The sequence below is a fragment of the Oryctolagus cuniculus genome, chromosome 17, assembly GCF_051225735.1.
Source record: "Oryctolagus cuniculus isolate XC-2025 breed Fujian yellow rabbit chromosome 17, ASM5122573v1, whole genome shotgun sequence".
In the NCBI taxonomy this organism is placed as follows: Eukaryota; Metazoa; Chordata; class Mammalia; order Lagomorpha; family Leporidae; genus Oryctolagus; species Oryctolagus cuniculus.
Genome location: NC_142883.1, coordinates 51,867,575 through 51,883,933, shown reverse-complemented (window position 1 = coordinate 51,883,933; position 16,359 = coordinate 51,867,575). Strand labels below are relative to the sequence as shown.

General features: G+C 62.2%; 2 protein-coding genes and 1 long non-coding RNA gene across 5 annotated transcripts; 2 read left to right on the top strand and 1 right to left on the bottom strand.

Annotated features, from left to right (window-relative positions):
• Positions 1-1,142: 1,142 nt before the first annotated feature.
• On the top strand, positions 1,143-6,579 carry YBX2 (Y-box binding protein 2). Of its 3 annotated transcripts, XM_051825261.3 has the most exons (9): positions 1,143-1,467; positions 2,073-2,136; positions 3,321-3,354; positions 4,142-4,231; positions 4,756-5,040; positions 5,185-5,288; positions 5,525-5,702; positions 6,030-6,110; positions 6,212-6,579. In XM_051825261.3, the coding sequence occupies exons 1-8, from the start codon at positions 1,191-1,193 to the stop codon at positions 6,078-6,080; spliced, it is 1,083 nt and encodes a 360-aa protein (XP_051681221.1). In that variant the 5' UTR covers positions 1,143-1,190; the 3' UTR covers positions 6,081-6,110; positions 6,212-6,579. The 3 variants fall into 3 exon arrangements, with proteins under 3 accessions (XP_051681221.1, XP_089174440.1, XP_089174441.1); XM_089318314.1 differs by lacking the exons at positions 1,143-1,467; positions 2,073-2,136; positions 3,321-3,354 and adding an exon at positions 1,573-1,810; XM_089318315.1 differs by lacking the exons at positions 1,143-1,467; positions 2,073-2,136; positions 3,321-3,354 and adding an exon at positions 3,379-3,935.
• A 266-nt stretch (positions 6,580-6,845) lies between these two features.
• Positions 6,846-12,145, bottom strand: SLC2A4 (solute carrier family 2 member 4). Its single transcript, NM_001089313.1, is given in 11 exon segments — positions 6,846-7,857; positions 8,325-8,528; positions 9,027-9,128; positions 9,238-9,342; positions 9,456-9,643; positions 9,741-9,903; positions 9,980-10,095; positions 10,202-10,326; positions 10,416-10,588; positions 10,700-10,816; positions 12,113-12,145. Coding segments are annotated over 11 exon segments (1,530 nt in total). The 3' UTR covers positions 6,846-7,653.
• Positions 10,832-16,046, top strand: LOC138846199 (uncharacterized). The gene is made up of 2 exons (XR_011383645.2): positions 10,832-11,126; positions 15,846-16,046. It is a non-coding gene; the product is annotated as an uncharacterized LOC138846199 (long non-coding RNA).
• The last annotated feature ends 313 nt before the right edge of the window (positions 16,047-16,359 follow it).

The window sequence follows — 16,359 nt, the reverse complement described above, 5'->3', positions numbered from 1 at the left end:
GATCCCGGCTCCCGGGCCGACTGCTGGGCTGCCCAGAAACCTGGGAGCCGTCGGCCACGCCCGAGTGGAGTGGGGCTACCCAGTTGGGTTAACCAGTGAGAGCCTGCGTTGTGCCAGGCATTGTCCTGGGCTTCAAGCATCACTTCGAGGTTCTTACAGCCTACTGTGTGTGTGCAGGGAATAGATCGACGCAAACGGTCAAGATCATTTCCTTTTCCCAAAAGTCCCACGAGAAACACAAGGGACGATGTGAGAATGCGCAGTAATGTGTAAGCTGGAGAGATCCGCCCTAAGGGACACGCCACGAGGGAAAAGGCCCGAGACCCCGGAGCCGACACTGGGCAACAGAGGTCTCTGAAACCGGTGGACAGCAGACCTGGGGCTGCCTGGAAGAAGCTCGTGGGAACTGTGTGCGGGGAGGGGAAAACACCCAGGTTAGGGCGCTGGGCTGCACGGATGGACACGCGTATCACAAGCCAGCAAAGAGCCGTGCCGTCCACGGAAACTTTGTCTCGAAATCAAAGAGAAAGGCCGCGGCTCCGCGGCTCCTGGGGTGTACAGGTGCATCCTCTCTGGAGAAAGCGTCTACACCCGCCTGGGTGCAGGCAAGGTCGGTGCTGAGGGTGGAGGGGAGCCGCGCGGCTCCCTGACAGAACCGAAGCAGCTGACTGACGCCTGCCCTCGCGTCGTCAGGGCAACCTCGGAGCCGCGCCCCCCGCCCCGCCCTCCGCGCAGAGGCCAGGTGGCAGTTGGGGCACCACCAGCCCGTTTGATTTCCCGCGGCCGGTGGAAAGGGGTGGAGGGGGGAGGGGAAAGGAGCAGTCGGCCAATGGGGTGGGCCGGGGTCTGTCACGTGACGGCGCCGGGGCGGGGCCCAGGTGTACTTACGGGGCGGCGGGCGGAGGCCTCGGCCTCGGTGCGAAGTCCGGGAGGCGGGGCCGGCGTGCGCGCCAGGGGGCTGCTGGGCTAGGATTGGCTGGTGGCCAGGAGGCGGGGCCTGCGCGCGCCGCTGCAGCGGGCTGCGATTGGCCTCGGTTCGGGGCCCGCTGCCGGCGTGCGGGCGAGGCTCGGGGCGCGAGGACCGAGCGGGGCGGCGGGTTCGCGAGCCAGGGGGAGGGGCCGGGGCGGTGGCGGCGGCGGAGGTGGAGGTGGAGGTGGTGGCGGCGGGGGCCGGTACTGGACCCGGCGGGATGAGCGAGGCGGAGGCGGCAGCGGTGGCGACAGCGGCCCCCGCGGCGACAGTGCCCGCGACGGCAGCAGGGGTGGTAGCGGTGGTGGTACCGGTGCCCGCGGGGGAGCCGCAGAAAGCAGGCGGCGGGGCGGGCGGCGGCGGGGGCGGAGCCGCCTCGGGCCCCGCTGCTGGGACCCCCTCGGCGCCAGGCCCTCGCACCCCTGGCAACCCGGCGACGGCAGCCTCGGGGACCCCCGCGCCCCCGGCCCGGAGTCAGGCGGACAAGCCGGTGCTGGGTGAGGGGGGGGGCGCGCGCGCTAGGGCGGCTCTAAGGAATCGGCGGGCTGGGGGAGGGGGGCGAGGGGGGGCCCGGAGGCCCAAAGACCCCCTGGGAGGGGAGCTGCCTACCAAAGTGGATTCCCCTGGTGGGAAATCCTGCCCCGCCTACTGGGCGGGAGGGCGGGGTCGGCGGGTCCAGCCAAAGCCCTTAAGGTGGGCAATCAAGCCTCAGGGTTCCTAGTTGGCTGTGGTTAGTGCTAGGTGGACCTCTGAGCCTGGGAAGCAGGTGACTGGGGACCCTTACGCTGGGAGGGCTAGAAACACTCGGGTATGTCCCCAGGCCGACACTTGGTGGACCAGGTGAGTACCCGGTTCCAGACGAAGGACCTGGATTTGTAGCGTGTGGAGAGAACATGCCTCGGAGTTGCAAGGGGTCTGAGGCCCCTGGTGTGAGTCCATTTGGTGGAACCGGCATGACAGACACCGTGAAACCCGGTTGGCTTGCGAGTTAGCTTGACAGGCAATAATAATAAGGAAGGCTAGACTTTGGAGTGTCTCAAAGTTGAGACCGGCCCCGTCTCTTCCCCCATCTCACTGTCCCCACTGCATCTCTGCCTGGCAGCAATTCAGGTCCTGGGCACTGTCAAATGGTTCAACGTCCGGAATGGTTACGGATTCATCAACAGGTATCCAAGGAACCCAGGGAGGGGGTGGCATGGGTGCCTTCCGAAGTGGCCTGTGGGACAGGACACCCTCCCAGCCTCCTCCCTGTCCCTGCCAAGGCACGCGGTCGCGGTGTCCAGCTGCCGCTGGTTGAGCCGCAGCACAGATGCGGTTAGCGCTCAGTGGCGAGAGGAAGCCGCCTCCACGTCTTGGAGGGCAGCGGATGATTAATGATCCGGGAACTTGGCAAACCTGGCTCTGCCCTCCCAGCTTTTCTGTCTTCTGGAATTGCCTCATGACTTGTAGTGTGCCGGGGCAGAATGTTCAGGGCTCTCTGTGCCTCCCGGCTACACATCCAGGACTCCTCCTCACTGACTTCCGGTCTAGGGCCACACTCCACTCCTCTCCTTTAAAGGCTGTGGCTCATTTGAATCCCCCACCTGCTGGGACTGCCTGAGGCCCGGAGGAGGGTAGGGGTAGGAAGGCGAGGCCCCACCCCTCCCAGGACGGGGAGAGGCTGTGGTGGTGGATTCTGAGCGGAGCCCGGGCTCCCTGCCTGGCCCAGTCCTCCTGGGATAGCAGGCTGACCTTTGTGTAGATCCAAGTGCTTTAGGGCGAGGACATTTGTTCTGGGGAGGGGTCTCTAACTGTGGAATGGCCGCCCCTGGGCTGGAGCCCCTCCTGCACCCACAGCGGCTCTAGGGTAAAGCAGGGTGATGAATAAGCGAGGGGTGACTTTCCCAGTGTCTTCCCCACTGGCTCTTCTGTGTGGAGGAGCCCGACCCTGAGCTGCACCTCCAGGCTGAGGGGAAGAGTGAGGTTCTGTGGCTGCGGAGAGCAAGCTCCTGACGCTCTGTCCCCTTCTGACTTGTCCTGCACCTCTGGTCCTGTCCCCACTCTCTGCCTCCTGGAGTGTGGAAGGAAGGAGACAGCGGAATTCCCCCCCCCCACACACACACAGGGGTGTTGGCCAGGGACAGTTAGACCCAGCACTAGCAGGTTCTAAGGTGGCCCAGGGAAAAGGAGCTGTCCCGGCTCCTTCAAGGTGCCTTTGCCTCTCCTCAAGTTCACGCTATTGCTGGGCTTTCCGGGTACTTCTCTATGCCAGCTCTGGGGACCCAGTGGAATGCTGGGAGGAGCGGGCCGCTAGGGAGCCCCCGTGGGGCTGAGCCAAAGCCACCCCTTAACCGCCCATCCTGTTCTGCAGGAATGACACCAAGGAGGATGTCTTTGTTCACCAGGTAAGAGCTAGCTCGCCTTTCTGAGCGGCACCTGCTCTCTCTGAAGGCCCGGCTGCGGTTCGGGGCAGCACACGCTAGCACGTTTCTCTGGCTCTGAGCTCACCACAGCCTGGCCACCAGGAACTAGCTCCCCTCCCCTCTGCCTCAGGTGCCTGTATCAACGGTCATTAGCCCCACTTGTGCGGGGTTGTGCTTGCCCTCTGGGCTTGGCACACTCACCACCTACTGGGACCTGGGAGCACATGAAGGACTCAGGCTAGCGACCCCTGGGTGCAGTGGTTCTCAAAGTGTGCTCCCTGCGCCGGCAGCGGCAGCAGCATCACCTGGCGCCCGGCCCAGGCCCCCTGAATCAGCCGCTCCGGGGCTGGGCCCCGCAGCCTGTCCTAAGGAGCTCTGCAGGTGATTCTGATGCACGCTGCCGTTTGAGAACCAAGCGCACTCAGTGGGACTGAGGTAAGAAGCACAGCGCCTTTCACCCACTCCGCAATCCACGCTGTCTCCGCTCCCTCTGCTCCCCTCCCTGTTGAAGTCCCTTGAGGGGGAAGAGGCGGGGCGGGAGTGGTCCCTGTCCCAGGACCATGGTAACTTCACCTTCACTGCTCTGGCTTTGAGGCCCCTAGTGTAGGACTCTCCCCCCCCCCACTTTGACGACCACCTTCTTGCTCAGACTTCTAGCCGCAGCCCCCCAAGTAAAATGCGGAAGAGAAACAAGTGGGCTGGCGGAGCAGCGGGGGTGAGAGGCGTGGTCCCGTCACCCTCACCTTTCTCGTGGCCTTTCCCCCATCAGACAGCTATTAAAAGAAACAACCCCAGGAAGTTTCTGCGCAGCGTTGGAGATGGGGAGACTGTGGAGTTCGATGTCGTGGAAGGAGAGAAGGTTTGGGGGCTGCTGGGGGGTAGAGTTGGCCAGGCTTGGGGCAGGGTGAGCTGGGGGTCAGCCCAGGCCAGGCTTGGGGCAGGGTGAGCTGGGGGTCAGCCCAGGCTCTGGCTCTCCTGGGGCCAGCTCTGCCTCTGGCCTCTGACTGCGGGAATGGGACTGCGTCCCGGCACCCAGATGTCGTCTTCCTTAACCCTGGGGCTGCTGCGAGGGACGTGTCCCTGTCACTAGGCAGCAGCGTCCAGGCTGCTTCTCTCTGGACCACTGAGCGCTTCTGTGTCTGCTCTCCGCAAGGGGCCCTGTTCCTCGAGGAGTAAAAGGTGGCCACTTGCCGCCGGCTCTTTGTCCTCCCCTAGCCCCAGGCCGACCACCCGGGGACGTGGCAGGTGCTTCAGAGGCACAAGGTGCTCCTCCCCAGGGAGAGCAGGGAGAAGCAGAAGCTGGGGGGCTGAGGAAGCTGGAGCCGCGGGTGCGGTGCCTCTGCTGCTGGCAGAGCCCTGACTGTCCCCTCTCTGCCTTCCCAGGGTGCAGAAGCTGCTAATGTAACTGGGCCCGGGGGGGTGCCGGTGAAGGGCAGCCGCTACGCCCCCAATCGACGCAGGTTCCGCCGCTTCATCCCCCGGCCTCGCCCAGCTGCCCCGCCACCCATGGTGGCAGAGGTGCCCTCCGGCGGGACAGAGCCCGGCAGTGAAGGAGAGCGGGCCGAAGACTCCGGGCAGCGGCCCAGGCGGCGGCGCCCACCACCCTTCTTCTACCGACGGCGGTTTGTGCGAGGCCCGCGGCCCCCCAACCAGCAGCAGCCGATAGAGGTGAGGGGAGGCAGGAGCGCGGGGGTGCGGGCAGTTGCCACATTCTGGAAAAGGAGTGGGAGTTGGTGAGGGTGGCTTGGGAGGGCAGTGGAGAGAGAACCTGGCTCTGGCTCCCACAGCCCACCCATGCCTTTCTGCTCTCAGGGCACTAATGGGGTGGAGCCCAAAGACACAGCCCCGTTGGAGGGAGACCAACAACAGGGAGACGAGCGGGTGCCCCCACCCAGATTCCGGCCAAGATATCGCAGGTAAGAGTTCCTGTCTGGGCCTCTGTCTTCTCTACCTAGCCTGCAGCCCACAGGCAAGGGGCAGGGGGATGGGGAGGGAAGAGTTAAATCTCTTTGTGGCTGAGGTGTTCCCCAGAGAGGCAGTTGCCCACGGGGCTGGACGTGGGAAGAGGAAGCCTAGCAGTTCTGGTGGGGGGAGAAGGGGGGTGGTCTGCCCTGGGGTCCCTGGCATCTCAGGCTCCCTGTTTCTCTCCTAGGCCCTTCCGCCCGAGGCCACCCCAGCAGCCTACCACAGAAGGTGGGGATGGTGAGACCAAGCCCAGCCAAGGCCCCACTGACGGCTCCCGGCCTGAGCCCCAGCGCCCACGAAACCGCCCCTACTTCCAGCGGCGACGGCAGCAGCCCCCTGGCCCCCGGCAGCCCTCAGCCCCAGAGGTGAGGACTGGGAGACCTGATCCAGGGGGTGGGATGCAAAAAGGCTGGGACCAACCCCTGTCCCCTTCTTCCTCTCCTTCCCCTCCTTCTCTATCCCTTGGTGCCTCCCCTCCCCCACTCTGCTCTCACCCTGTGTAGGGAGCCTGCTGGGCCCACCCTGCCTGGTGCTCTCCTCAGGCTCCTGTCACCCCCTGCAGACCTCCCTGGGGCCACCACCAGCTTGTGGATGTGATTTAGGGGAAGGGGCTGGGGGGAGGAATGAGAAGGTTGGAGTTGGGGGCTCTAAAGAACAAGACGGTCTCAACTGGCCACTGCTGTTCTCTCTAGACCTCAGCCCCCATCAACAGTGGGGATCCCCCCCCCACCATGCTGGAGTGATTCCAACTCAGGACACCCAGCCACCATCTGGTGAGTGGCTGCTCCACTCAGGGAAGGTGGCCAAGGCGGGGGACTGGGGCGAGATGATAAGTGGCTGCCATTCATGATTTCTCTCTCTCTCTCTCTCTCAGGTATCTGCCAGTTTTTCCAACTGACTTGTACCCTACCCAGCACCCCTCCCCCATTTCCCATAATTCATGACATGAAAACATCGGCTTTTCCCTTTTCCCTGAGACTCAGGAGAGCCAAAGCTACAGCCTTTTGCGTTCTTCCCCTCTCCCCTACCAAGGGTTGAAGGAAGGGATCCATCCTTATTTTCAGAGGCGTCGACTCCCTCCCCTAAATCGGGCTGAGAAGGAACCAGCCAGCTCTTACCTTCTCCGGGTTGTTTTTCTTTCCCACCCCAGTTTATTTTTTGTTTCCCTCGACCCCCTACCTCGGAAGCCATTCTATGAACTGTCATGTGCCACCTGAGCCTCCAGTAAAAACAAAAACAGGCTCTCCTGGTGTCCTGGCCTCTGCATCCTGGCTGGGGCCTGTGCGCGGGGAGGAGGTGGGGGCAGGGGGGCAGGGCCTGGTCAGGGTCCCTGCTGGGGACAAGTGCCGGCATCACAGGACCTCCTGTCTCCTCACCTGCAGAGTGAGCGTCCGGCAGGCTGGGGCATGTACAGAGCAGGGCCCCGCTCTGCGGCACCCCGAGGATGCTGAGGCAGGGTGGGGGGTGGGGGAGGCAGGGAGCGCCTCCACGACAGGACACTTGTCTTCATACAGTCACTTTATAGAAGCAGCTCTATAGACACATTTAGTACAGCAGACCTTGGCTGCTCCTCCCTACCCCTTCTTCAAATATATACAAAAATATCTGACGGCTCCTCCTAGCCCAGTGTTCACGGGCAGCCTTTCCAACCCCTTTCCCTAGTTGGTCAAGAGCCTGTGGGTGCAGCACCCTTCCAGGAGGGGAGCAGAGGACAGCGCCGGAGCCCCCACTTGGCAGCCTTGGCGAGCAGCCGGGGTAGGGCCCCTTCCTCTCGCCACATATGGGCATGTGCTTTCGCATTCCCTCTCGCCCCGCGAGGCTGAGCCTGCAGTGAGAGGCAAGGGTGCATCCTTTGCCCTGGAGGGCTGAGACAGAGCTCCCTTCACCCGGAGTCCATGTGGCAAGAATCCAGTGAAAGTGCCGGCTGGCGGCCGGTGGGGACCGTGACTTCTGCTCTCCCAGCTGCTCTCCGCCTCAGTTTGTCCCACTCCCTCCAATCCCTCTTCTCTAGCCAGAGGCAGGGTCGGGGAGGGGTAGGGGGTGGGCAGGAAGGGGCTGGGCTAGGGAGGAAGACAGGAGGGGAGAGTGGGCCACGCTGCTGGCCACAGCCTAACCACACACATAAATAACCCAAGAGTCACGCGAGGGGAATGAGGGGCGCTCAGACTGCCCCTTCCCTCCTGCCTCCCAGGTCCACCAGGCTGCAGGGGAAGTCTGTCCGCCCTGGCAGGAACCGGGAGGAGGGGGTTAAAGTGCTGCGGAGGAAAGGAGGGTCCCGGTGGGCGGGGAGGGCGGGCTCCCCCACCCCTGCCTGGCTCAGTCATTCTCATCTGGCCCCAAGTACTCAAGTTCCGTGCTGGGCTTCACCTCCTGCTCTAAGAGAGACGGCGTCCGGCGGAAGGCGGCTGAGATCTGGTCGAAGGTCCGGCCTCGGGTTTCAGGTACTCTTAAGAAGGTGAAGATGAAGAAGCCCAGCAGGAGGACGGCAAAGAGGAGGAAGACGTAGGGCCCCATTGCATCCTGGGACAGGTGGAGAAAGAGGAGTTGACAGAGTAGGGGAGGGGCGGGCAGGGGTGGGCTCAGGCAAGCCAGGGAGCTGAGGACGCTGCAGAAAGCAGGCGGCTCCTCTGTGGATCCCAAAGGAGAATTTCCGTGGAAAAAGGATTCTCTGAACCCTGCTCAGCTTCAGTTTTCCCCTCCTTGCCCTCCTGGGTCACTGCACTCAGTAGATCCCCCAGGCATTGGCAGTAGTCAAAGGAAGTTTATAATGTTCCTCTGGTCCGAGTTATACCCCCTTGTTTGTTTCCTAGACACCTGCGCTGCCGCCCTCTGCCCCATCTCCTCCCGTCCCCTCTCCTTTGATTCTGGTGGAGCAGGTGTTCACCAGATCGATCCAAAGACAAGCGGCTGGGGCCGGGGAAGTCGCTGGCTGTGTGCTGCCTGCTGCAGCCGACACCGCGGGAGACGGGGGCGGGAGGGGCACCTACCGCAACGTACTGGAATCCCATGCCGATGATGAAGTTGCACGTCCAGTTGGAGAACCCAGCCACAGCCATGGCTGCAGGGCGGGGCCCCTGGCTGAAGAGCTCGGCCACGATGAACCAGGGGATGGGGCCAGGGCCGATCTCAAAGAACGCCACAAAGCCGAAGATGGCCACGATGGAAACGTAGCTCATGGCTGGAACCCGCTCCTGGGGGGCCGGGCAGGGAACCCAGTTCAGGCTTGGCTGGGTGTTCTCTTGCCCTCGACCCAGAGGAGAAATGAAATCTGCCTCGCAGCTGCTTGGGTCTGGGTGGCTGCGGCCCTAGCTCTGAGCGCTGCTGTTGGGGCTACCCCAGGGGCCCCAGCTGGAGGGAACTTTGATGTCCTGCGGTTCTCATCGCCTTTGATTCCCCAGCCTCTGAAGCTGGGTGTTCAGAATTATCATTCCTGAGACTTAACGGGTTCTCAATCCTGGCTGCCATGGAGTTGTGCTACAGCCGCTTCCTAGACAGGCTCCAGTACAGCCAGGATCCCCCAGGCCAGCGGGCTTGGGACAAGAACCCATGGGGCTGGCCCTTGGTTCTGCCCCAGCCGGGCCCCAGAATCGAAGGTGGAAATGTGGAGGAATGGCACCGGCTGGCCTCGCGCCTCTTGGGTGGTTCCCAGGGGTTGGGCTGCCAACCTCCTCCCAGGCCCCAGGCCTCACCAGCAGAAGCAGAGCCACGGTCATCAAGATGGCGCAGCCACACATGCCCGCCAGACCCAGGAGGTGGAGTGTCCGGCGCCCAGCCCGCTCCACCAAGAACACCTGTGGGGAGAGTCAGGCTCAGTAGGCGGCCTTTGGACACAGGAAGTGGGCAGGTCAGGACATCCCAGAGTAGGACTCGGGGGACAGCCAGGCGTGTGAGGCCAGTTACCGAGACCAGGGTGAACACTGTGTTGACCACTCCAGCTCCTATGGTGGCATAGGCGGGCTGCCCTACCCCTGCTGTCTCGAAGATGCTGGTCGAATAATAGAAAACCTAGAGGTGAGAGAGAAGCAAAGTGATGGCAGGGGCGTCCCGCTGTCCCCTCTAACCACACCAAGCTGGCCCGGCCCTGACTCCTGCCTGCTGGGGGGCTGCCCCCTACATACAGCATTGATGCCTGAGAGCTGCTGGCTCAGCTGCAGCACCACGGCAATGATGAGGGGCTGCCGGTGGGTGCGGCTGCCCAGGAGTTGGGGCAGGGACAGTGGCCGCTCGCGCTCCAGCTTCCGCTTCTCATCTTTCAGCTCTGCCAGGGCTCCAGACACGTCGGCCCAGCCTGTCAGGCGCTTCAGACCTGGGGTGGGGGAGGGGGAGGGCCGTGCTTGAGGGGCGCTGAGAACAGGCCAGGCACTTGCTAGCAAGGCGGGGCGAAGGCAAGGGCCAGAGCTCACTCTTTCTGGCCGGCCCCTCCAGGTTCCGGATGATGTAGAGATAGCGGGGGCTCTCGGGGCAGAAGGGCAGCAGGATCAGCTGCAGGAGGGCAGGGAGCACCGTGATGCCCAGGAGCAGCGGCCACAGGGTGGCGGTGCCCAGCATGGATTCCAAGCCCAGCACCTGCAGGAAGGGAGGCAGGTCAGCCAGCTCCCCTACCTTACCCAGGAAGCCCCCTCCGATGCCACCGTCCACTCACCTGGGCGATCAGAATGCCAATGACGATGGCCAGCTGGTTGAGCGTCCCCAAGGCACCTCGCAGGTGAGTGGGGGCAATCTCCCCCACGTACATGGGCACAAGCCCTGATGTCAGCCCTGCACGGAGGGAAGAGAAGGCTGAGGGCAGCCGCTCGCTCCAGCAGAAGCCCAGGCGTGGTGAGGGGGAGCAGGTGCTTGGCTGGGCTGTGGTGCCCGTGGGTACCTGAGTAGGCGCCAATGAGGAACCGTCCAAGGATGAGCATCTCATAGGAGGCAGCGGCGTTGGCCAGGCCCATGAGGGTGCCCCCCAGCACGGCCAGGACGTTGTTGGCCAGCATCGCCCTCTTCCTGGCAGGCAGAGTGGGGTCTGTGAGCTACAGGTCGCCCGTGCAGGAGACCCGTTCCTGTTCCCCTGCCCCTGCCCTCCCGCCCCATACCTTCCCAGCCACTGGGAGATGATGCCGATGAGGAAGGAGGAAATCATGCCGCCCACGGAGAAGATGGCCACAGAGAGGGCCCAGAGTGTGGTGAGGGTGCCGGGCGGGATGGAGCCGGGTCCCTCGGGCCCCTGCCTCCCGAGCCACGTCTCATTGTAGCTCTGTTCGATCACCTAGGGGGACAGCACAGGAGTGACTCCTGCAGACCTGGCCCTTCCTGCCACCTTTTAGTCAGTCCCCACCCCCGCCTGGGCCTCTCCACCTGGCCATCCACAGGGACTCACCTTCTGCGGGGCATTGATGACCCCAATGTTGTAGCCAAACTGCAGGGACCCAAGCACGGCTGAGAACACGGCGAGGACCAGGGTTCCGGTGACCCGCTGCTGGGGGGGTTCCCCATCCTGCACAGGCAGAGGCAGAGGGCACGGCCGTCACAGGGCAACCCGCTTGCCTCCCTTCCTCCCGCGCCCGGCGCCCAGCTGCAGCCGGACAACGCTGGGTCCCATCCAGCAAGCTGGGTGAGGGAAACTGGGCCATATTAGGAATTGCACAAAGATCTCAATATAAACAGCGGCACACAGAACTCAAAGGCAACTGGGGGCGTGGAGGAGAGGCTGAAGGTTTGAGTCCACAAGGCAGAGAAATGTCGGAGGACCTAAGCCTCAGAATTCCCCCCGTGACCTTGGGACAGGCTTGGCCTTGAGAGCTCAGGTTTGTGTGACCTTGGGAGAGTCACTTCCCCATTCTGGACCTAGGCTTCCTCTTCTGTTGTTGGGGGGGGAGGGGGATGTCACCTGCCTTGCCCACCTGTTGGTGAAAGTGTTGTGAAAATCAAAGGCCAGTGTTATCGGTAGTCCTGAGTCGCTGGTTTTATAAATTGATAAGCACTTTATTGTCAGGGGCCACTGTCCCCCTCCCTGCCCTCTGGGGGCTCTCAAGGCCAACTCCAGGAGGACCCGACCGACCAGCCCAGGAAGGGCAAGTCCAGGTCGTCGCTCTGGGGGCAGCCCCCTCTTGTCTCTGCCTGGCCTTCCCTCCAGCTCTGAGCGCCCATCAAGGGCGGGGGGCCATGCCCCGGTTTTGCCCGGAGAGCCCTCCCCGGGGAGGAGGGCAGGATGGTGGTGTGAGGGGCGGTGGCGGTGGTGGTGGCTGCTCGCTGGCGGCACAGACTGTCTCCAAGCGGAAACCTGAGCCGGGGGAAGGGGGGCTGACACTCCCCTGCCCCTCCACCAACCGTAGGGCCAAGGGAAAGTTCAACGTGCTGGACGGCGGCCAAGGATGGGGGTGGAGGCCCACGGAGAGCCTCAGTCCTCGAAACACCGCCCGCGAGCAGGGACCGCCGGACAGCTCCTTGGGGGCAAGACCCGCCTGGATCTGCTCTGCTCAGTCAGATGCAGGGCAGGGCGTCCCCGATGCGGGCGCAGCGCGCCCCGTGCTGGGGGGAGCGGGTGAACCCTGAACTCGCGGAATCCAGCTGTGGCCAGAGCCCCCAGAAGGTCCTCCGGACCTACTCCGCCTCTTGGCGGGACTGGAATCTGACAGTCACGGGATGCACAGACCGGGTATAAATAGCCAGCCCCCCACCTCCACTCCCTGCGCCTGCGCAGGGACCGCCCCCTAGCTGACCCCAGTCGCGACCCCAGCCCAGGACAAGCGAAACCGGTGCCCCCGCCCCGCCCCAGCATGATGGTCCCTACTTCGGAGCCGATCTGTTGGAAACCCGACGGCATCTTAGAAGAGCTGGAGGCCACAGGGGCTGCGGTGATGAAAGAGGCGACTGGCGGTCTGTGGTCCCGGCCTGACGGGCGCAAGGCTCGGGGACCACGGGGGTCCCGGAGCGGTATGTGGAGGGCGAGGCTTGGGGAGCCCCCCAGCCAGACGCCAAAGAGCCAGAGACCTGCGGGGCTCCCAGGGATCTGGCAGAGCCCGGCTGCGGGAAAAGACGCGAGGAGCCCCCGCCACTTCACCCCCGCACCCTCCTCCCACGGGCCACGCCCTTCACGACGCCCATTGGCCAGCAGCCCACACACCCCGGGAGGCCACGCCCCCTCGCTAAGCCCGGGAGGTAGAGTCGGGCATTAGTCGGGCTGGCGGGCGAGGCCGCGCCCCTCAGCGTGAGGGCAGGACGCGCCCCTCAGGTTCCCGCCAGCCGCTGGCTGGGAAGATTTGAGAACCCGGCCCTCGGAACAAAAGACCCCGCCCACCCACGTGTTAGGACCCGCCCACCAGCCAAAAATCCCAGGCCGAGGAAATTTATCTAGGAGTCTAGCTCGGTGGGCGGGCCGGCGGGGTCTAGACGGGGAACGGCCAGGTGTACCTGCCTGGGGATACTCCAGAGGCAGAAGACGAAGTGCGTGAGCCCCGGCGCGGGGTTGGTTAAGAGCAACGCCCCCAAGTAACCCGGAGCGGCTATTTTTAGCTCCCACGTTGGGAGCCGCCAAATGTCAGGTCCCGGGTGTCCCAGCACGTCCCGGGCGGGGGAGGGCAGGAGATGGAGCCTTAAAGCGTCCGCTTCCCACGCGAGGGTTGCCCTGGGGACAAGGAGACGCCTGTGCCGGCGGGTCCGGTCCGGTGGCGCGTCTTTCCACACGTGCCGGCTCCGGACAGCGCATCTCCGGTCGTCCCCCTTCGCACGTCCCCCGCGGTGGGTTCCCGCAGGCGACCCGACGGGCCAGTGGTCACGCCGACCACGTCGCTAGCCCCGAGGTCCCTCAGCCACCACCCACGTGCTGACCGCGTGGGCGACACGCTCTGCGAAGGCTGCCCCGGGTTTGGGTCCGCAGTGGACGTCAGCGGAGAGGGCACGACCTAAGTTGCCGAGTGGAGAGCGCGAGAAGCCCGCCGGACGGCCGGAGTGCCGAGGGCGCCCGGCTCGGAGAGTCCGCCTCCGAAGTGCGGGCCTGCAGTGCCACCTGGAGGGAGATCGAGGAGCCACAGCGGATTGGAGCAGGGCTGTGGCCCCCGCTGTCCGAGGCGCTCCGGATGCCGGTGTCCACCTACTGCCGGGATGGGCACGCACAGGAGTAGCATCTCCAAGCCTGCCCCTCTTCCTAACGTCCCTGTAACAGTGAATTGGCCACCCTGTCACTCCTAGGGCGCACCACTTCCCCTTCTGCCAGATAGTTAACATCAGTGTGTGTGTGTTTTAAGATTTATTTGAAATTCAGAGTTACAGAGAGAGAGAGAGAGAGAGAGAGAGAGAGAGAGAGGTCTCCCATCCGATGGTTCAATCCCCAATTGGCCTCAACGGCCAGAGCTGTGCCGATCTGAAGCCAGGAGCCAGGGGTTTCTTCCAGGTCTCCCATGCGGGTGCAGGGGCCCAAGGACTTGGGCCATCTTCTACTGCTTTCCCAGGCCATAGCAGAGAGCTGGATCAGATGTGGAGCAGTGGCCCCCATATGGGATGCCAGCACTTCAGGCCAGGGCATTAACCCACTGCACCACAGCGCCGGCTCCAACATCAGTGATTTTTAAAAAAGATTTATTTATTTGAAAGCAGTTACAAAGAGAGAGGGAGAGAGAGATCTTCCATCCACTGATTCACTCCGATAGATGGCTATAGCAGCCAGGTCAGGACCAGGCTGAAGTGAACTGTCAGAATTTCTATCCAGGCCTACTACGTGGATGGCAGGGACCAAGTACTTGGGTCGTCCTCCGCTGCTTTCCTGGGCGCCTTAGTCGGAAGCTGGGCTGGGGGCAGAGCAGCCAGGATTCCAACCCGGGCACCCAAAGGGGATGCCAGTGTTAAAGTGGTGCTCGGCTGGCGCCGTGGCTCACTACACTAATCCTCCGCCTTGCGGCGCCGGCACACCAGGTTCTAGTCCCGGTCGGGGCGCCGGATTCTGTCCCGGTTGCCCCCCTTCCAGGCCAGCTCTCTGCTGTGGCCCGGGAGTGCAGTGGAGGATGGCTCAAGTGCTTGGGGCCTGCACCCCATGGGAGACCAGGATAAGTACCTGGCTCCTGCCATTGGATCAGCGCGGTGCGCCGGCCGCAGCACACTGGCCGCGGTGGCCATTGGAGGGTGAACCAACAGCAAAGGAAGACCTTTCTCTCTCTCTCTCTCACTGTCCACTCTGCCTGTCAAAAAAAAAAAAAAAAAAAAAAAAGTGGTGCTCTGGGGCCGGTGCTGTGGTGTGGTGGGTTAAGCTGCCATCTATATCCCATTTGGATGCCAGTTCAAGACCCAAATGAAGTTCCTGGCTCCTGGCTCCTGGCTTCAGCCTGGCCCAGTCCTGACCACTGTGACCATTAGGGAGTGAACCAGCAGATGGAAGATCTGTCTCTCTCTCTGTCTAACTCTGCCTTTCAAATAAATAAAATCAATATTAAAAAATAAAGAAAGAAATGAGCCAGAAGAGAAAAAAAGGGGAGTGTAGCAGGTGGGGTGCAGGGCTGGCACCCAGATCCCTCGGTTCTGTCCTACCTGGGGGGCCAAGTGCATTCCTGCTATTGTTCTCAAGGTTAAATGCTTCTCAGGGACCCTCCTAGGTCAGGAGTGGGTGTGGGAGACAGGGTGAATGGTGTAAAGACGGTGATGGGCACGTGAACAGGAGGAGTAAGGAGAGAGGTGGGAGAGAAAGACAAAGGAACAGGCAAGGTGAAAGACTGATTAATAGAGGATTGAAAAGGAAGTACAGAGACATGAGAGGGGAAGCCTTGTGCTGGAGCTTTCTCTCTCCCCCTCTCTCCTTGTGTTTGTGTTGATCTTGTGTAGTGATCCTTGGCCTTTCCTAAACTCTCCCTGTATCTTGGGGAGCTGATTTCTGCAGGCTTTTGTTTCTTTTTTTTTTTTTTTTTTTTGACAGGCAGAGTGGACAGTGAGAGAGAGAGACAGAGAGAAAGGTCTTCCTTTGCCGTTGGTTCACCCTCCAATGGCCGCCACGGCTGGCGCGCTGCGCCGATCCGAAGGCAGGAGCCAGGTACTTCTCCTGGTCTCCCATGGGGTGCAGGGCCCAAGCACTTGGGCCATCCTCCTCTGCACTTCCCTGGCCACAGCAGAGAGCTGGCCTGGAAGAGGGGCAACCGGGACAGAATCCGGCGCCCCAACCGGACTAGAACCTGGTGTGCCGGCGCCGCAAGGTGGAGGATTAGCCTAGTGAGCCGCAGTGCCAGCCAGGCTTTTGTTTCCTAAGCTCCTGTGTCTGGTAAGGAAATGAGTGGAGGCAGGAGGAAGCCGGGACACTCCCCCTGCCTCCAGCACCTGCTCCACAGGTCCGCTCTGTGTCCAGCTTCTGGGGGGGCGAAGCCTCGACCCCGAGCTCCAGAAGCCCTACCCCCTGCCTTTGTCCCTTCCCAGATTTTGTTTGTGGATTTGGGTCTTAGATTCAGAAGTTTGAGATGATAGTACCGTTCTTAACACATCGTCTTTCTTACTGTATGTCTTACTTTGAAAATTACTTCCATGCCCATTTCTGATTTTTCTTCCTTCAGAAGTTACTATGGTGCTGGCTGAAGTGATTGGATTCCAGGCACCCACGTGGGAGACCTGGACTGAGTTCTCCCGGCCTCAGCCTGGCCCAGCCCTGACCATCCCGGGCGCTGGGGGAGTGAACCAGCTGATGGAAGCTCTCTAGCTGTCTCTGTCTCTCTGCCTGTCAAATGAATAAACAATTTAAAGAGCATGACTATTCCAATGTGGTTGATGTTCATTTTAAAATTTGTGCTCTGGCAAAATGTGAGTCATTTAGTGCATACTGTTGGTTTATGTAATAGCATCTTGTTATATATTCCATTCTGGTCTTAGTTAAGTAAGCAATATGGTGTGTGTGTGTGTGTGTGTGTGTGTGTTTTAAGATTTACTTGTTTAAAAGGCAAAGTGACAGAGAAGGCAGGGGAGACCACCGTCCATCTGCTGGTTCACTCCCCAAATGGCTGCAACAGCCAGGACTGGGCCAGGCCAAAGCCAGGAGCCAGGAACTCTATCCGGGTCTCCTGCTTGGATGGC

Bases quoted from the DNA above. Each gene is read 5' to 3' on its own strand.
- YBX2 (XM_051825261.3), top strand. From the start codon at position 1,191: ATGAGCGAGGCGGAGGCGGCAGCGGTGGCGACAGCGGCCCCCGCGGCG. The intron at 3,355-4,141 runs GTAAGAGCTAGC...TTCCCCCATCAG, and splicing joins AGGATGTCTTTGTTCACCAG to ACAGCTATTAAAAGAAACAA. The intron at 5,703-6,029 runs GTGAGGACTGGG...TGTTCTCTCTAG, and splicing joins GGCAGCCCTCAGCCCCAGAG to ACCTCAGCCCCCATCAACAG.